The sequence below is a fragment of the Hyperoodon ampullatus genome (genome assembly GCF_949752795.1).
Source record: "Hyperoodon ampullatus genome assembly, chromosome: 18".
Classification (NCBI taxonomy): domain Eukaryota; kingdom Metazoa; phylum Chordata; class Mammalia; order Artiodactyla; family Ziphiidae; genus Hyperoodon; species Hyperoodon ampullatus.
Window position 1 is genome coordinate 45,447,319 of NC_136931.1, and position 19,759 is coordinate 45,467,077.

General features: G+C 56.9%; 1 protein-coding gene across 3 annotated transcripts in view; it reads right to left on the reverse strand.

Moving 5' to 3' along the window:
* Window positions 1-19,759, reverse strand: part of PEPD (peptidase D) — a gene marked incomplete at its 5' end in the record, with an annotated part of 116,758 nt that overhangs the window by 84,777 nt on the left and 12,222 nt on the right. For 2 of the 3 annotated variants that reach the window (XM_079723906.1, XM_079723905.1), the window contains 3 exons: window positions 4,540-4,601; window positions 6,273-6,320; window positions 13,551-13,614. In XM_079723906.1, coding sequence (XP_079580032.1) covers window positions 4,540-4,601; window positions 6,273-6,320; window positions 13,551-13,614 — 174 coding nt within the window. The remainder of the gene's footprint in view (window positions 1-4,539; window positions 4,602-6,272; window positions 6,321-13,550; window positions 13,615-19,759) is intronic. The other variant, XM_079723907.1, reaches the window with a different exon arrangement.

Sequence of the window (19,759 nt, forward strand, 5' to 3'; positions counted from 1 at the left end):
GGCAAATACATGCACACACACACACACAAAGGCATAAACTTGGACTAACACACAAAGATCCACACCCAAATATACACACAAACAGAAACACACAGACTCACACAAATGCACACTCAGACACAAAAACATTCAGATAGAGAAACACCCTCAGACCCACACGTAAGAGTCCAAAAGACATTCACTGCAATGTCAGTGGTTTAACTCAGGTAATGAAATTTGAACACTCCTTGCTTTCGCCTCTGTGCTAGTTAGAGCTTTCTATACCAAGCATGTAATAATTGTGTAAAAACAACAACAAAGCCCACCAGAGCCCATGAAGGTGGGCAATGTCCTGGAAGCAGAGGGTACCTCCCTGGTGGGCTCTAGCTGTGGGCTGGGTGATGGGCAGTGAGCAGTATGAGTCCAGCCAACCCTGCTCCAGCCCCTGGGCTCCTCCCTGCAGTTTCTAACTGGAAGATGGAGAACAGGTCCCAGAAGGCCCCCCACTCCACCCACACTGGGGGCTGGGACGGGTTCTCGTCTCTTCAGGAGACTCATGGAGATTCCATAAGCCATAATCAGAACCTCAATCCAAATTGTTAACTTGATACGTAAGTTAACAGTAACCAGAAAGCCACTGGTCCCCACACCACAGACTGCCATTTTATTGTAACTGTCGAGTTTTAATAATGTCCCTCTATTTCTTGGGCTTGAAAATTCACATCCCTGAACATTAATATTCCTACTTTAATAACCCCCAAATTCAGCAATTTCATACTTAACTGCTTATTTAAATGGAATTAATTTGTAACCAATCGTCGTCAAATATGCAAGGCAATTTAAGTAAATGCCAGAAGATAAGAAATATGCTTATCCTGAATAACCAGCTAATGTAAAGCATCGACCATATTTCTCCGTCAGACAACGGCGTGAAACAGAGCGCTCTCTACTCGCTGCCCCCGCCCAGGGCTCCTGGGCAGTCTGCCTGCCTTGGAGCGAACTGTCTCAGGCCAAGAAGGCAGCCCATAGGCCACCTGGCCCCCCACAGATAATCTCTTTCCCTTCATAGCCAGGGTCTGTCTGTCTGAGGAAAACCAGCTCTCAAGTCTACCTCTCCTCTGATGCTAACAAAGACTAATCATGTCTGCCTTTGCTCCCAGGCTGCAGGACCCAGCTGCTCCAGGCAGCTGTGGTATGTGACGCCCTCAGGAAGAAGGTGTCTTTCCTGTGGAGCTACCCTCTCCACAGACCAGCCCCAGCCCCGCCCTCACCAGCACCTGGCCACGAGCACCTGACCCTGTCCTCTGGCCGGAGCCCACTACAGGGCCTGCTCCTTCCACCCTTTCCCTGGGAGCTGTCCGGGCACCAATCCCGCCGTACAGGGAGCTGTGGCCGGGGCTGGAGTCAAACTCAGCACGAGGCCTACAGACTGTCCCCACCTGCTCCCTTCACCCCAGCATAATCACACCCTGGCTCCCCAGGGAGGACGAGGCCACACCCCTTGGTGAGCCCAGGGGCCCCCGGCCATGGGGAGATCCCAGCGCATGTCTACCACCCCACCCCGCCTCTGTCTCCCTGCTCCCAGTCCTCTGCCGACCCCACCACCGTGACACCTGGCACACTCCCTGCCGTGGGCAGCAGGCGGCCTGGTCCTGATCTGGGAAGGCCAAGGGAGGTCTGAGGGCTCCCAGGACGAAACCCACAGCCCCACTGAGGTGACAGGCCCAAGGCAGCCGACCCTGAGGAGCCACGTCTGGAGAGGTCACAGGCTGACTTCCTAGCTGGGTGGACAGGTGAGGCCACTGTTCCATCACAAGCTCCCTCCTGCCCCCAGGCCAAGGGATAAAGGTGGCCTGGGGTGGCCCATCAGGACAAACCGAGAGGCCAAAACCTGAACTTCTGCCAGACCAGGTCAGTGAAGGATCCAAGATGGGAGGTGTTGCAGAGAAGTTCAAAAGGGTCAAAAACAAAAATTCCAGGAGTAAGGCACTTCATTAGGGCAGTGAGAAGTGACCGAGGATAGAAGCAGCTGAGTGTTGGAAAGTAGGACGACAGCAAGGTTCATCGTGCAGAGGAAACAGGCTATTATTATCCCTGCAAACAGCTGGAGGTGCTCACGGCTGGCAGGTGAATGCGGTCGCTGAGCCGCAGCGGCTCTGGAGGACAAGGGCCTCTCCAGCCTGGCGCAGGGGCCGAAAGGTGGCAGAGCTGGGGTGGCTGGGAGACAGGGGGCTGAGCTGCACCCAGACCCCAGGAATACAGACACGACTTTCTGCAGGGAAGGCGCTGGCAGGGGGCCCGAGGTCAGTGGCCACAGTGCGCCGCAGGGTTTGGGGGGGGGCGGTACCCAAATGGAGCAACCCCTAAGGGCAGAGCTACACGAAGGGTGCCACAGTGGGATGTGAGGCCCAGAGCAAGGTGTGAGGGGACAGGAGGGGAGGCAGTACCACAGGGGGGCCGGGGGACCCCAAGGCAGGGAGGGCTCTCACCTGTGATACTTCAGCCAAGTCAGAAAACTCAGCCTGCCACATGGGTGTGGAAACGGATCCCCCCAGCATGGGGGCAGGCGCTCAGCCCAGCAGTGAGGGGTCTGGGGAGTGGCTCACAGCCGGCCCCCGTCTGGAATGGACCATGGGTTGGAGAGGGCCAGCCTGGGAGAGTGTGCAAAGTTAAGGCTCTCCAAAAAGCCTCCCAAGGTGGGGTGGGGTGTTGGCCAAGCACAGGCTCCTCTGGGCTCTTGGCAGGGGCCACGGGGACTCAGGGAGCAGCAGGGAACAGAGGCTGGGGTCTGCTCAGTGGAGGGAGAGGTCAGTTCACAGTGGGACTCCTCCCGGGGGAGTGGGGACGAGGCCTCAACTTCCACTGCTCACAGAATGACGATGCCCCTGGAGTCCCCCACCACTCCCTCAGAAAACCTGGGCCCCGGGTGCTTGAGAAGGCATTCTCTGCAGCAGAGACCTCGACTGGGGGGTGGGGCAAGAAAGACCCCACAGCTCACTGACATCCAGGAATCTTGTCATCGGAGATCCTGAAGTCCGCTGGCCCACTACACAGCTGGGGAAACTGACGCTCGGAGGGGCACTGGGGCGTGATGGAGGCTTGCTCGTGGGCAACTGTTTAGTAAGCACCAGCTCCACGCCAGGCTCTGGATGACTGGGATCTCATTTCATCCCACAGCAAGGCTGAGCAGCACCATGCTTCCCGTGGGAGAGCTGAGGCTCAGAGGCAAGTTCTGCTGAAGGTCACAGAACCGGTCGGTGTGGCAGCCACCAGGGCTCCCTCCTTCTAGCTCAGGGCTTCCCCACAAGGCAGTGAGACCCAAGTCGAGACTGAAGAGGCCAGCCCACGGGGCCAGAGTGGAGGCAGGTGAGCAGGGCACAGGAGCCGCCCCGCACCGGGCAGTGCTGGGGGACCAGGGGAGGCTCGGATCAGGACAGGCAGCAGCAAGCTGCGCCCCGTACCACTCCCCTCAAGGGCCTGGAGAAAGACAGCGGCTCCACGGCCAGCATCTCAACAAGCTGGGCTAATCACTGCTGGTGTGGGAGGCGAGGCCGCTCTGGGGAGCTCCCAAGAGGATGCGGAGATGTGTGCGACGAAAAGAAGCAAACCTGATGCCCCACCACTCTTATCACTGGGGGAAGTGACACATATTTATGAGCTCATCATCTCTCCTAATCACACCACACATCACACATACGCACAAATTCCCGTGGCTCAGGCTCATACATAATTACAAGGCACTTCCTCGGTCCACCAAAGGACAGAGGATTCCGTGGCGCAGAGTACAGGTGTGGGCGGCGGGGGCTGGGGCCGGAGAAACAGGAGACCAGGCGAGCTGTCCACACTCAGCAGCCCCAAGGAGCAGGTGCCTCCCCTCAAGGGCTCATCTGCTGCAGCCTCGGGCCCTACAGACTGCCCCCCGCAGGGCGAGTCAGCAGCCAGCCCGGGGACACAGGCATGGCTGGCAGGCGGCACTCTCCAGGGGCCAGGGCATGCGGGTGGCAAGGCGGGAGAGGTGCTGGCATCCTGTGCCCAACACCTGCCCTCCTGCCTGGGGAGGCCTAGAAGGGGGATCAGAGCTGGGGGGCTCGGCCTGGGGCTACGCTGGGGAGCGAGGGCAGGTAAGGGGGGTGCTATCTGGGACTGGGGCAGCAGGGGACACGGGGAAGTTGTGAGCCAGGCTGGGGGAGGTCAGGGGCTAGAAATGAGGGGAGGGGGCCGATAACAACGAAGACCACGGAGCTCAGAGCAGGTCCCTGGAAGGAAAACAGCCGTCCCATGTGTGTGCACGGTGGCCAGGGCTTCCCTAAACACGTGGCGGGCCTGTGCCTTCACAGTAAAGCTTGACAGGGAAGTGGCATCGATCCTTAAAGTCAAGGTTGGAGTGAATTTAGACAAATTATTTTTCTAAGCATGTCCTCGAATCACCCAATCTAACCCCTTTTTAGCATCCTCCTGTTAGTGTGTTTGTGTCTAGTCTGTAGACGGGGCCAGCCGGCTGGGGAAGACGTGAGCTGATGGAGGAGGAAGGGAGACGGTTCCCGGGGCCCCAGGACTCACTTGCTGATGCCCTCGAAGGAGGCCTCCCTGCAGATGCTGCCGCTGTCAGTGTTGACGCCACGCTGGAGAGAGAGAGAGGGAACGTGAGGGCGCAGACCCGCCACAGGGGGCGACGACGGGGAGCCCCCACCTCAGCCCAGCCAACCCATCCCTTCCCGCCTTTCAGGTAACTCCAGGCCAGGCCCCAGCACAAGGGCAGCCCTCCTTTCTCTGCTGCAGCTTGAAAAGGAGAGAAAGCAAGGCCTCCTGCGTCCAAGCACCTTGCTGACCCCAGCTCCGGCTGCCTGGGCACAGGTGGAGGCTGGGCGAGAAGACCTCGGACCGGGACCACCTCCAACCACAAATCCCCCTGCCGCCCCAAGGCTGGCTGGTCTCCCTGTGCACGTGTGTGCACACACACCCCTCACAGACAGTGTCCTGAAAAGCACTGTCAAATCCGGCCCTTCCAGAGACACGGGTGTGACCCGACTCAGGCAGGAGGGGCCTTTCTCCATGACACCGAGACTCTGTGTCACATTCCTCTCCTTTCCCTAATTGTAAGGAGACTCCAACTGGAACTTAGACAGGAGCGGAGACAAAACAAAAGATTCAGAGGAAAGCGTGCCATCACCAGAGAGGCCAGGCCTTTTAAATCGCCTTTTAATTCTTCCTCAAGACCTTCAGGTCGATGTCTAATTGTACCCCCCCGCAAAAAACACACTGAACCCTCCGTGACCACAATCATAACGTTTCTTCTCAGCCATCAAAAACGTAGGGTGGGGGCTTCCCTGGTGGCGCAGTGGTTGAGAGTCCGCCTGACGATGCAGGGGACACGGGTTCGTGCCCCGGGTCCGGGAAGATCCCACATGCCGCACAGCGGCTGGGCCCGTGAGCCATGGCCGCTGAGCCTGCGCGTCCGGAGCCTGTGCTCCGCGATGGGAGAGGCCACGACAGTGAGAGACCCACGTACCGCAAAAAAAAAAAAAAAAAACAACAACGCAGGGCGGAAAGAAGAGATCATGTGTAGCGCTAACAAAAATAACTGAGAAAAACTATTTCGGTAAAAATCAATTAACAAAGGAGAGAAGGGTCACTTTGGGAGCGTAGAAGGGCTGCATACTCTTCATGTTTGAAGCTCCCCAAGGGTGAAGAACTGTAAGAAAGCAGACTTCTTCTCGGAGCCACTTCACAGCCTCAGCACCCCCTCCCCGCCCTGCGAGGGTGCACCGTGCACCCCCGCCTGCCCCAGGCTGCAGCAGGCCCTCCGTTATTTAGTGCCCCGAGTCCAAACTCTGATGCCACACAGCCCAGCACCCTCACGGGCAGATGCAAAGGGTGTGTTCACCGACACACTGTACGCTGCACATTACCTGAAGGGCACGTTTTGATACGTTCTCTATCAACAATGGAGGAGAGACAGTGTGGAAGCAAATTGATATCCTACGTCCACAAACCCCAAGAGCTCAACCTGACACAAGTACATCCTCTAGTCAGGTTTTAACCCTCGGAGTTTGCGTGGCGTCTTGTCCACAGTGGCCTCGGGACAGGACACAGCCCAGGTCGACTGGAGAATGGAGGACATGGTCCTGGACACGTTTAGCAATTCAGACTGAGGTGTCAGTATTTATCAGCAATGACCCTTGCTCTCAGTTTTCAATCCTCCCCACAGCCCTGACCTCTGCAGGAGCAAGCGGCTCCCTAAAGCCCCTCCCCGTACTCAAACGCTGCCTGGTTCCTGAACGCCAGCCACTTACCAAAGTGAGGATGACGGAGGGGCTCCGTGATGTCAGGACGCTGGCGATCTGAAAGGTCAGAAAGAAAAGTCCACTTTAGCGCCACCACGTGAAGCCTGATGGCGATGCCGTACCAGCGTTATTAAATACTGACAGCTCACACTGGTCCAGCACATCCTTAAAACAGAAGTTTACAGAGAATAAGGGATTTCTGAAAGCCACACAGCTATCAGGTAGCAGAGAGGGATTCAAACCTAAACCTGGCTTCCCCACGTGCTGCCCTGGCTCCGAGCGCCACACAGATCCCAGCTCCAAACAGCCAGACCCACTTGCCCTCCAAGGCTAGCGCCTCTGTTCATGTGCCTGGTCCCTCATGAAAGACCCACTGAGGCAATCTCTTCGGCACTGGTGCCCAGGGTAGACACCCTCCTCCCTGCCCCCTTCAGCCCCCTGACCACATGGACTTGCCACCCACAACCCCACATCCTGGCTTTCCATCCCATCACGGCCCACTCAGGCCCCTGCACGCTGGCTGCTTCCCACCCGACCCCCTGAATGAGCTTGCCACGCAAGCTCACCTCCCCATGCCTTTGCCTGGGCCCTCACCTCTGCCTGGGACGCCTTCTCCCCATCTTAGCCGCTTCCTCAATTTGAACTCAGGACTGAGGTCTCTGGCCCCCCGGCGGGTTGGTCCACTCCCTCCTCTACTGCCCACCTGGCCGATCACACTGCCTTGGCCAGGACATCCTCACCCCAAGGGGACGGGCCACCCCGCTGGGACCACCTTCTTCCTCTCCTGGCCCTACCCCTCAGTCTGCTCTGCGTCTTGGCCACTGCAGCTCCTACTGTACTGAGCCCCCTCCCCACGCTCCCACCCTAAACTCTCACACCCTGACACAGGGCGAGAGGGAGGAGGATTTGTTGTTTGTTGTTTCAACAGTTTTCTTAAGCCATCACCGACATACTCTACGCTGCACAGTATTTGAAGTGCACGTTTTGATAAGTTCTGACATATATATATATGCTTTTTAATACTGAGAGGCTCCCAGAGAAAACCTGGAAGATACTGAAAACTATAAAAAGATAAAATACACCTACAAAACCATCCCCTGAGACTTTTTATCTCTGCACATAAAAACAGAGATCTGTAATGACATTTGGATCATATGAAGTTACATGCTTCGCTTACTTCCTGTCATTAAATATACTTCAAACACGCCATTTTTACCAGTCACTACCACGGGGGATGGTAAACGTCCAGGGAACACTTGATTACACAGCCTGTGCCAGTCACTGCAGACTCATCTCATGTAACCACCCAGGAAGCTGGTACTGCAAATGTCCAGATTTCACCAGTGAAAAGGCTTATGGGTTAATCTGCCCATAGTTAAAAGAGAGCACAGTGGTGGCTGTGTCATATTCTCTTAACAGATCTGGCATAGTTTATTTATTCATTCCTCTACTGGGCACTTACATTATTTCTAATGATTAACTTTATAAATCATGCCCTGACGGGCATCCTGATATAAAGTCTTTACTTTCTTAAAAAAAAATGACTTCCTTAAAAAAAAATAAAAATTGACCCAGTGAAACTGCTGGGTGACAAGCCCCATACTTTGTCAAGGTTTTGATGCTCACGGCCAGATAACTCTCTGGATGTGTTCCAACCACCCTCCCACCAGCAAGCCCCACGCTCCATCTCCCTGGGCCCTCCTCGTTTGCTCAGTAACTGCTCTGAGAAGGACTGAAGCCCCGCCTCTGAGCTGCACACACAACGGCGTGGTGAGTCGCTAGCACGCCCCAGGCCCTCTGCGAGGAGGGGGCGGCTCATTAGAAGGAACCAGAGCCGCACTTGTCGGGCCCTGGGTGTGTTGTTACGGCGACTGAAGGGTCTACATTCATCAGCACAGAGCGGGTCCGTCAATTACGGCAGCACAACCAGAGCACGAGTAGGCACTTGGGGATTGTATGTGCTATTGTCCTTGGGAGAGGGAAGCAGGATAACAAATGTGTGGGCTGCTGGTTTTTCTCTCGGCTGTGACTCAGGAAGTGCTGCTTGGGGATAACGGAGGAGAAAGCAGCCCTCTCAATGCCACCCGATGTGCAGACGGATGGAGGAGGCCTGACGCAGCAGGCCGGGCATCTGCTCGTCCTGGCAGGGCAGCATCTTTTATTGATCATGAACACTTGAGTGGGCCCTGGTTACCTCTGCGGCTGCAAAACCTCCCCCAGCCAGGCCGCTGCACCCACCCTTCCCCGTGGACACCAATCAGGGCTACACTCTCGTCGGCACACCCTGATTCCCTGCCTCCGAAATTAAGGCAACGGACGTGAGGCAGCTATGCATCACCGGTGGAAAATACAGCTCCGCACACAGGACGACATGGCTCTGTCCACATGGGGCCTCATTTCCATGGACCAGTGGTCACGGGGGACCCACCAGCTCTCATGAACCAGTGCTGTTAAACGCCTTGCCTTGCTTCATGCCACAGCATCAGTTTCCCAGGTAGCCTGGCCTCTCCGGCAGGTTGCAGTGGACGGCACGCACAGAACTCTTCAGAGCCCTATGGACAAGGATCCTCCCCTGGGGACAGTCAGAGGCTTCCCGTGGACACCTCACGCACCCTCGTGCCCAAAGCTCCCACCAGGCCTGCTGGCCACTCTTCAAGGGTGATGATCCAGAAAAAGGGGCTGGACAATCTTTGACCAGTGCTGTCAAGAAAGCCTGCACTGCTCTGGGAGCTGGGCTTCACTGTGCAAAAAGCAAAGCTTTTAAAAATGAACCTTCTTCACGGCAGTCTGAAACAGGGCTGAACGCTGGTGGCCGGCAATGCATTTAAAATGTTCAATTTGGGGGTAATTCCTTGGCAGTTCAGTGGTTGGGACTCCGCGCTGTCACTGCCAAGGGTCCGGGTTCGATCCCTAGTTGGGTAACTAGGATCCCACAAGCCACGTGGTGCAGCCAAAATAAATAGCTAAATAAAAATTAGAAAGTAAAAATTTCAATTTGTTTCTAAAATTTAAACATTGGGAAAGACCACGAACAACATGGATTTGCAGCTACTCATGAACGACTGGTGTATCTAGTAACCTGGGGCGAGCAGTCCCACACAGCATTCAGAGGGCCCGCCGTAGACCCCACCACTCCCTGACGCCTCTACCCACCGAGGCAGAGAGGCAGGCAGCATCCATCACTGTGCTGCCACCAAGGTCTCTTACATCCGAGCCAGTGACCCTGGCAACATCTGCCTGGTGCCATAAAGGAGAACATAAAACGTGCCCTCCGCCTGGCCAACTCCCGTCCCCATGAATACCAGCCACTGCACTGCACCTTGATGGCAATGCCTAGTAGCCCCTCTCAAGGTTCTCCTGAGCTCCCCCCTCTCAGGGGAGCCACCATTCACTCTACCGTCTCAATAAACTCAGGATCACCTACAGGAGGAGGGAAACTAGATAGCCAGGTTTGCCACATCAGACACCTGTATTGTACATGTGGTATCGAGTGACGGGCCACGGCCTGGGGTGGGGTCTTCCTGCCTTCTTTCACAGGAGACAAGTGTCAGCTGCTTCTCGCCTGTGATGTGTAGCCAAGGCTGCCCAAGGTTGTTAGACCAAGCTGAGCACCACAGAACTGGTCCAGGGAACCCTTCCCCAACATAAAGGGCTTCCTGTCGCTTTCCATGATGGAGTAGCCCCAGGCACCCTCGAGTGCCTCCCAGCCCAGGTGTCTGTACTTGAGTCGGGCTCCATTTCAAACCACAGAAAATCAAAGGCACTTGGGAGACTTGTCACCTCCGGAGGCGTGTCCTGCAACATCTGCTCACTTGTGACAGGGCAAAGGCAGAGGTGGAGGGCGAGCCCCCGGGGTCCAAAGTTGGTGGGGTCAAATCCCAACCCTGGTACTCCATGGCCATGCGGCTGTGGATGAGGCCCTCCACTGCTTGGAGCCTTGGATTCCTCTTAACGGGGTGAGACTGTGGCCCACCACGGGACAGGGCGGAGGGAGGAAGGGATCTGTGTGAGCTGCCGAGGTTGCTGGAACCCACAGGTGCCATCCTGGAGTGAAGCACCTGTCCCACGGTCCACAGGAGCCCTCGTTTCCAATAAGACCCATAGCAGTAATAGTCACAACAAGGCCGATTCACGATGACAGTGATAACGGCGTGGCCCTGCAGAAAGCACCGTGCTCTCAACTCCACTGAAGCCTTCACTTAAGATTCTGCTTCATAAATACAGACTCAGAATGAGCTGGTCTGTGGGGCTGTAATCCTACACTATCATGACAGGCTTTCCTGGCCTGACACTCAAGACCTCCTCTGTTTTACCTCATTTGGAGGCCGGCTCTCCTTCTCCCCGGAAATCACTGTGTAAATGGTGCTGAGTTCATGGCCACTGCCCCCCTCCCCGCCCACCCCGGTCATAAAAGCAAAAACACCAGACTGTGGCTGGGAGGCTGCAGCAGAGACGCTCTGACTCAATGCACTGGGCCTCAGGGCCCATGCCAGGCTGCCCCCTCCAGTTTCCACACCGAGGAGACCCAGAAGGTCAAGGTCCCAAGGAGCAATAATGTTAAGATGCAGTTTACAAAAGTAGGAAGGATACACCCATCAAAGGAGAGGGTCAGAACAAAATCAGAACTAAGGATGGGCATCCTTCTCTCTCTAGCACTTCAAAAATACAAGGTACAGGGCTTCCCTGGTGGTGCAGTGGTTGAGAGTCCGCCTGCCGATGCAGGGGACACGGGTTCGTGCCCCAGTCTGGGAAGATCCCACATGCCGTGGAGCGGCTGGGCCCGTGAGCCATGGCCGCTGAACCTGCGCATCTGGAGCCTGTGCTCCGCAACGGAGAGGCCACAACAGTGAGAGGCCCGCGTACCGTAAAAAAAAAAAAAAATACAAGGTACAGTAAGTCCCCTACATATGAACCTTCAAGTTGCAAACTTTCAAAGATGCGTAAGTACATTCCATCAACATCAGGCGTGAGTGAAATTGCAGCTTGCCCTCCATCTCCTATTGCTGATGATCTTTCAGCTCTACCATCTCCCACCTCCTCTCCCTCCTCCAGTCAGTAACTCTTCTTGCCTGTTCACTCAATACCAGCCCCTGTATGCCAGCTGTTGTACTGTACTACTGTACTTTTCAAGGTACTGTACTGTAAGATTTAAAATGTTTTCTTTATTTTGTGTGTGTTTGTTTTTTATGTATATTTGTGTGAAAAGTATCATAAACCTATTACAGTACACTACTATATAGCCGATTGTGTTAGTTGGGCACCTAGGCTAACCTTGTTGGACTTACGAATTGAACTTACGAACATGCTCTCGGAATGGAACTCGTTCATTTGTAAGGGACTTACTGTAAGTGGCAAATGACCTCATTAGGGGCGTGCAAATAAATGTTCAGACTATTGGAGATCCTATACCCAAAGAGGTCGATGCAACACATCACGTGTATATTAACAGACTCTTCAGATGCTATGAGTCACCCCCAATAACCTGGTATTGAAATCACATGACATAAAATAAAGACCCACCAAAAGCCCCCCTGCCTTCACACTCTAGCCAGACGGAAGGTGCTGCAGATACAGGCCCCATGGAAGCAAGGTGCACTCCTCCACGAGGCCCTCCTGACTGGGCACCACCATACGGCTGACTATCCACCCGTGCAGTCACCTTCTGCACCAGACCGTGCCCCTGGCTGCTGAGTTCAGCCCTGGGTCCCAACCAGCTCTGATGTCCACATGTCCCTGGGACTGGGCAGGGAGAGAGTGTGATCATAAACTCTGGGGAAAAAGAACTGGGCCTTAGTGACAAAGACAAGACAGTAAAGGGCAGGGTACAGACCAGAACACAGCCAGGGTCCACAACTGGTCACAAGAGCCAGAGGAGGATTGCCAGTGTGGACTGGAGCTGGTAGGGGATGCCGTGGGCTGCACGAGGCCTTGGAGGATCGGTAGGATACTGACAGAGAAGTGGGCTGGCCTTCCAGGACAGTAGAACTGCAACAGGACTGTCCTGTGCACAGGATGACACTGGCGCTGGCCTGCCGGGGGCTGGGCACAGGGGTTCATCAAGGTGAGCTGTCTGCCCCTGAGCAGGCCGGGCTGAGACACACCAGTTCCGCACAGCACTGTGTGCCTGGCCACAATCCCTGGGAAGCAGCCCCTCACCCACTACTGTCATTCCCTGACACACACTGTGTCCTGCCCAGGGGAAGTGGGGTCGGGGGCTGCTCGGCCTCCAGCTGGCTGGCTCCTCCGGCAGCTTCCACACTGCACCCCAGCTCTTAGTGTATGACGACCTCTGTCTGGGGAAATGTGGCACAGAGGGGCTCCGTGCAGCTGACCGTGCCAGGCCAGGGCTGCACCTCGGGCGGCAGGCACTCACCTCAGAGTATTCATGTTCTACCCAGCACCGATCTGCACAGAGGATGGGGGTTGTGACAGCACCCAGGGACAAGCAGAGGCCTCCTGTGTGCCTGGCAGTGGTGCAGTATCGGGGGAGCTTGGTCCCCCAGGGAGACGAGGGGGGCACATGACTGTGCTCTCACCTTTGCCATGGCCTGGCCTTAACAGCAGTGGAAGTCAGGGGCAGCCCCCTTTTCTTTTTTTTTTTGTGGTACGCGGGCCTCTCACTGTTGTGGCCTCTCCCGTTGTGGAGCACAGGCTCCGGACGCGCAGGCTCAGCAGCCATGGCTCACGGGCCCAGCCGCTCCGCGGCATGTGGGATCTTCCCGGACCGGGGCACAAACCCGTGTCCCCTGCCACGGCAGGCAGACCCTCAACCACTGCGGCACCAGGGAAGCCCAGGGGCAGCCCCTTTTGACTGCCTGGATTGGGGGACAGATTCATAGCCCCAGGAGGACATTCACATACCCACCCAGGCCACATGCCACTGGGCAACCATGCTGGGAAGAGGATTAAAGCCAGGGGTCCTCCAAGTCCACCCCACCCACAGGCCTCTCGCTGTCTGGGGCTCTTCTGACAGCAGCACCTGCAGCTGGTGAGGGCCTGTGGGAAGGGCCTCCCAACACGCGAAGGCCCAGCCAAGCCTGATCAGACCTTCACAGAGAGACATCCTTCCTCCGAGCAGCTCAGCGGCCACATCCCAGGTACAAGCCACCGGCGACCGAGTCAGGCACTGCCCCAGCAAAGCAGGGGCCTCCCAGGGAGGTCTGAGATGCACGTTTCTTGCCTGCCCTCTCCAAACAAGGGCACTACTGAGGGGGCTGGTGGCTGGACCGTGCTGTCCCGCAATGTCCAGCCAGGCTGTTGCAGTGGGAGGAGTCGGCCACTACTGACCTCGTCTGTGTACTGGACGTCGTCCACGGCGTACTTCTCCTTGAAGTGCTCCTTGGAGTGGATCCTCAAAAAGAAGCACAGGGAACGCCAGGGTCAGGGTTTGGCCGCAGCTGGGTCCAGGCTGCCTTCTGAGCCCAGGCCAAGAAGCCCCGGGCCCATCCCTGCCCCAGCCGGCACCTGGCACCGAGCCGGTCTGCCCAACACAGGCTCGGAGGGCAAAGGACTCTGGGCCACAGAGTGACTGCTGAACCCCACCTGCCTCCCTCCACCTCCCCCAGCCAACCTCTGCTCCTCCTTTGAGCTCGTGACCCTGGCCGCCTGGGGCAAGCAGCTGCGGACAAACCTCCCTCTACTACCAATGAGAGCCCACCCACCGGGCAGCCAGCCAGCCCACCCATGCTTTGGTGCATGAAATTAGCTGCCTCCCAGGTCCCCACAGAGCCTCTTTAAAGAAAAGTTTAAAAGTTAACATTTTAAAGAAGTCAGTAACAGTATTACTCACTGTGATGCGAAACATTCAAGCTTACTCATGGTCCCTGAAAAATCAGCCAAAGTGAGAAGACAAAGACGCAGGACCGAGGAGGCTGGGTAGCCCTTGCCCACCCCACAAAGGGCTCCTGGTCACGGCAGCACTGAGCAGGGCTGGTGGGTCCAGCAAGCACCATCCCCACCCCCCTGCCTCTTGGTAGGCAGATGAGTCAATGTCACTGCTGGTGACAGAGCTCACATCAGGAGCTCTAGCCGCCTGGGGGAAGGGTGTCCAAGATGCATGCACACACACACACACACACACACACACACACACACACAGCGTCCCACGCCTGGGCACCGCATCAGCATGGGGGATTCACTCCCATCCTGCCTGTGATTGCATGATATTCTAGTCACCAAGTGTCAGATCTGAAAGAAGCCTCAGAGGAAGTAGCAGATGGTTTTCAGATTGTGCTTCCTGGGCTCTCAAGGGTGAGCAGATGACAGGCAGGTGGAGGTGCCAAGGACAGTGTACCTGGGGAGGCCCGTAGGGGACAGGGCGGGAGAGCACTTTGGGACTCGGAAATGACCAGCTCTAAAAGCAAGCTCCACGTGCCTCTGAAACACCACTGATCAACCACCATCGCTACCCAGGAAATAGACTCCCCTCTCTGGGCCCTGCGCCATTTTCCTCTCCACCCAAACAAGCGTCCCAGACTGGACTGTGGCCGGGAAACACAGAGCACAATCCAGGGACAGATGGGTGGCCTTGGGGATCAGCATCAGGGAGCTCACAGCCGTAGGCAGCGAGCCAGGCCGGGGAGACAGTGGTCCACTAAGATCGGCGGCCTGGTGCCCCAGAACCCTTTTTGCTTTACCACCCTTTTGGCTTCTCTGAAGCGGGCATTGGGTATCAAGCTCCCGTTGTTAATTAAATTTCCACGATCCAATTGCATTAGCTTCTATGATTGACATGGGACTCAAAGTTAAATGGCCAAAGGCTGTGCCTCCATTAGCATTGCCTGTAGCAGCTACGTGGGGCAGGGACTGATGACAAGCACCTTGCCTGGATGCTGGAGGCCCCGGTTCCAGGGCTTACTGCAAAGAGCTCGCTGACCCTTTGCTACCAAGCACTGACACCCTCAGCACAGCTGACCCTGCAGCCATTCACAAAAGCACGTGCCAGAAAGGCGAGAGGCAGGGCCGTCGGTGTCATCACCACATTCACGCTGACTGCCCCGGCTCCAGTCCCTGCTCAGGACAGACGCCCAGAATTCTCAGCAGGTCCCCAATTCACCCCTGGTCCCCAGTCACTTCATCCCCTCCAGCTGTGACAGGCATCAAAAGCAAACCCCCAAAATATTCAGGAAGAGCCAAGGACGTGCTTCCGAGGCCAGCCTCAATGATCCCTACAGAGGGGCGTCTCGGCCATTAGCCTGGACACTGACCTTTTCACCTCACCTCCCGTCGGGGACACTAACTCTCCCAAGCTGTCTTGCCAAAGGACACCTCAGGAAACGTGCTCCTGCCTGCCCTACCTGGGAGTCTTGGCAGTCAGTACTCAGCAGAGACCTAGGAGGCTTCAGACCTGGGAACATGCCCGTGTATTCAGCCTGAGGTCAAGGTCCTGACAAGGTGGAACCAGAGGAGGTGGAGGGACGAGGGGGACAAGGAGAGGAGAACTCGAGGCAGCTGTGACCTGTGGGCGGCCCCAGGGCTGTGCGCTTGCCTGTCCACCCCTCACCTACCAGCCACGAGCCACTTCACCTGCCACAGGAGCCAAGGAGTGGCAAGGGCCAGCCAGCCATGGGAGAGCCGGCTGAAGCCATCCCGATGTCCAGGAGGAAGTGAGTTCAGGGGCCAGCTTCACCAAATGCCCTTTGCCCACCTTGACGCACACTGGGCCTCAAGGGCCCCAGATCGCCCAACTAGCCACAGGCCTGGTTCTCAGCAAGAATAACCATTTGGGGCTTCCCTGGTGGTGCAGTGGTTGAGAGTCCGCCTGCCGATGCAGGGGACACGGGTTCGTGCCCCGGTCCGGGAAGATCCCACATGCCGTGGAGCAGCTGGGCCCACGAGCCATGGCCGCTGAGCCTGCGCGTCCGGAGCCTGTGCTCCGCAACGGGAGAGGCCACAACAGTGAGAGGCCTGCGTACCGCAAAAAAAAAAGAATAACCATTTGACAGATACAACCCGAAAAGCTGGGAGCATCTTTTCTGGTACTTTGCCTGTCATTTTGTTTTCTAAAGGGCAGAGATAATTAAGTTTGAATAGTACTTATTTTTCCTGTTTGGGGGCCAGTTACAGTAAAAATCATTTAAATGTCATCCTAAGAGGTAAGGGTGCCATGCCACCACATCAAGCCAGCCACCAGAGGGGTAGACAGGAGAAGGAGTGGCATGTCCCTGTGAGCCCTACAGAGCTGGCTGGAGGGGTCACTGGGCAGCTATATGCCACCTGAGTGCCAGGCTGGCAGCAGCCTCACAGAGGGCTGCATGGAGCCCTGAATGGAGTTTGGGGTCCAGTAGGGCAGCTCATCCCAGACCCCGTCGTGTGGGAGATCCAAGTAGAAGCAACTGGATGGGAGAGGATGGGTCAGTAGGGAAGCCGACTCCACCCTAGAAACTCTTCCCTTCAAAAGGAAGGGGCAGCTCTGGCCGGAGAGAGGAGGGAGGGTCCCACTCAAAAGGGTCTGTGTCTTCAAGAAGGAGCCAGTGTCTGGGAACCCGGCCCACGCAGGCCTCTTTCACAGGCGGCTGGGCCCAGCATGCGACAGGGGAGGCCTTTCCCAGAACTCAGGGTCAGGGCAGGCGCAGCGAGTGCCCACACCCTGTGCGGGCCCTCCTGTGAGAAGGAGACTCTCAATTAATGCCCACGGTGCAGACACGGTGGAGCCCTCTAGGAAATGACATTTCCAAGCGCAGGTCTAGCTGGCAAGCTGACCACCCGCATGGGGCTCATGAATAAGTAACAGGGCCAAATCACAGCCGTCATCATCCATCTCCAGCGGCCGGAGCCTGCCTGCAGCCACATACAACGCAGCGGCCTCTCCTCCGGCTCACCGCCCGGCACCCCGCACTTGCCCCAGAAGGAAGTCGGCAACCATGTCAAGGCTCTATTAGCTTGTTAGAGAAAAGCAGGGCTCTCCAAAGCTATGCAGGCGCCTGAACCTGGGCGGTGAGGCAGCACTTCCCAGAGAGGCCGGTGCAGAGAGCAGAGGTGATGGAGAGGAGGCCCGTGGGCAGCAGAGCCCAGGGAGAGGGGCCAAATGCCTCGCCAGGCCTCGGGCTGACCGGGGTCAGGCTCCCCGCAAACCGCCTGGGGTCAGAGCCAAAGTAATTCCCTTGGCCCTCCTCAGGAAGGCCTGCACCCCTCATCAGTGCCCGGGGCGCCTTCCCTAAAGACGGGGGAGCCGGGGCCAGGCCATCAGGCGGGCTGAGGCAGCCTTCTTCCTGTGACCCAGCTGTGTGTATGGGGTGGGGGCAGTGACTGTGAAAAAGCACACCCCAAACACCCCACAGACACACCACCCCACAACCCTACACCACACACACACACTCCCACACTCCACCCCACACACACACACCACCCAGCACACATACTACACCACACTATACCCCCCAACAAACATACCCACACACATCACACATGCACACACACTGCAGACACATACACACACACCACAGCACACATCAGTCCCCATTCCAGGAAGTGCAGTGCTCGGGGCCTCAGCTCTGGGGAGAGCCCCCTCCTCCCTACAAACCCCAGGCCAGCCACACTGTCTCTCACGTTCTAAGCCCAAGGCCTCAGCCAGGGATGGGAGCAGAAAACCGCCAAGGCTCCAAAGGTTCTAGGAGGGTCGCCCAACCTGACCCAAAGTCGCTCACCCTCTGTCAGTGCTGAAACTGCCCAAAGAGGCAATTTCCCACCTGCTTAGGGGACCCCAGACACCCCAGCAGCCAAAACTGCCATCAGCTGAGGCTGATTCTGACGAAAATGATGGGAAACACTTTCACACCAAAAAGACACCAGGGCTTCCCTGGTGGCGCAGTGGTTGAGAGTCCGCCTGCCGATGCAGGGAATGCCGGTTCGTGCCCCGGTCCGGGAAGATCCCATATGCCGCGGAGCGGCTGGGCCCATGAGCCATGGCCGCTGAGCCTGCGCGTCCAGAGCCTGTTCTCCACAACGGGAGAGGCCACAACGGTGAGAGGCCTGCGTACGCCCACCCCCCCAAAAAAAAAGACACCAAATTTTTGTAAGCAAAGACCCCAAATAAAAACAAAATAGAAGCTACCACACTCCTGCCCCCACAAAGGCCCGGGGTGAGGAACAGGCGGAGCACCAGGCTGCCCACGAGCCCCTTGGTGTCTGCAGCCCTGACAACAGGACAGGCTGTTTACACGGGAAGTGGCAGATCTACAGACGGGGGTGTTGTTTCCCTGGATGACTTCGGATTGCAGTGTCTGCCAGATGGATTTTCAGAAGCCATCAGACAGAGACTCAAAAGGAAGCTGGGGAGCTGAAGGTCAATCGTTCAGTCCAGTGGGTCTCGACTGCAAAGGCCGGGTAATCCCGTCAGCCTCGCTCCCACCCTATTGATTATGAGCGTCTGGAAACAGCTACACACATCAGAGCTGGCTGCTCCCCCCCTCCAGCCCTAGACAACCAACCCCTTCCACTGCCCTGTTCCCATCGTGCCTTCTCTCCCAAAGGCTTGGGACGTGGGGACTAGGGGAGGGTCACACCAGAGCAGAGGAAGGGAAAGGCCTGCCAGGGATGGGCACGGAGGGGGGCCAGGTTGGCAAGAGACAAGGGGCGAGCTATCTGCTGCGGAGCCGGAACGCCCGTTGGGACCAGCTTGCACGGTCTGGCCTGCCCAGTGTGTACATGGAGGCTTTCCAAGAGGGAGACCCACCCTACAGACCCATTTGTACCCTCCAAGGTCCGTACCAGACAATCAGCTGCCCTGGCAAAGCAGGGACAGACTAAACGAGAACTTTTTAACAGCGGCTCTAAAACCCAGCCGTGGTCAAAGTGCAGAACATCATTCCTGTATTATTGGAGATCATGCTCTAGAACAGCCAACCGATAACAGCTGCTCCCTGACCAATCAGGTCCTGGGTTTTAAACCCTCAAGTCGGGACCTCCCTGGTGGTCCAGTGGTTAAGACTCTGTACTTCCACTGCAGGGGGCACAGGTTCGATCCCTGGTCAGGGGACTAAGATCCCACATGCCGTGCGGCTTGGCCAAAACAAAAACCCTCAAGTCAAGTGCTGTTTGGCTCCCCAGATGATGGCTGTGGGGAGGCAGGGTGAGATTTGCTCAGGTTTTCCCAATGGAGTGTGGAGTCCCAGAGGCAGGGGCCACGCCCTGGAGGATGTCCACCCTCCCCCACGGACAGGCACTCCCTGACTTCTCATGCAAGTTGGCTCTGCATACGCAGCAGCAGTCAGAAGAGGGGACGCACTCAGAGCCCCTGCACACCTCCACACCTCACCACTGTCCACGCCCACGTCTCACGGTGCTGCATCTCTGACTGCAGCGCTGCTGAGTAGTGGGCATCTCAGCACGTCCTGAGCCAAGAGGCAGGGCCACAGGGAGGCTGAGAGGGCAGCCAGGCCAAAGCCATGGGTGCCGCCCAGGCACAGGGGCCACTGGCAGGACGGGCTGAGGCTACAGCTCTGTGAACACCTCAAGGTGCAGGAAGGGGTCCGGGAGAATCTTCTCACGGAGACCAG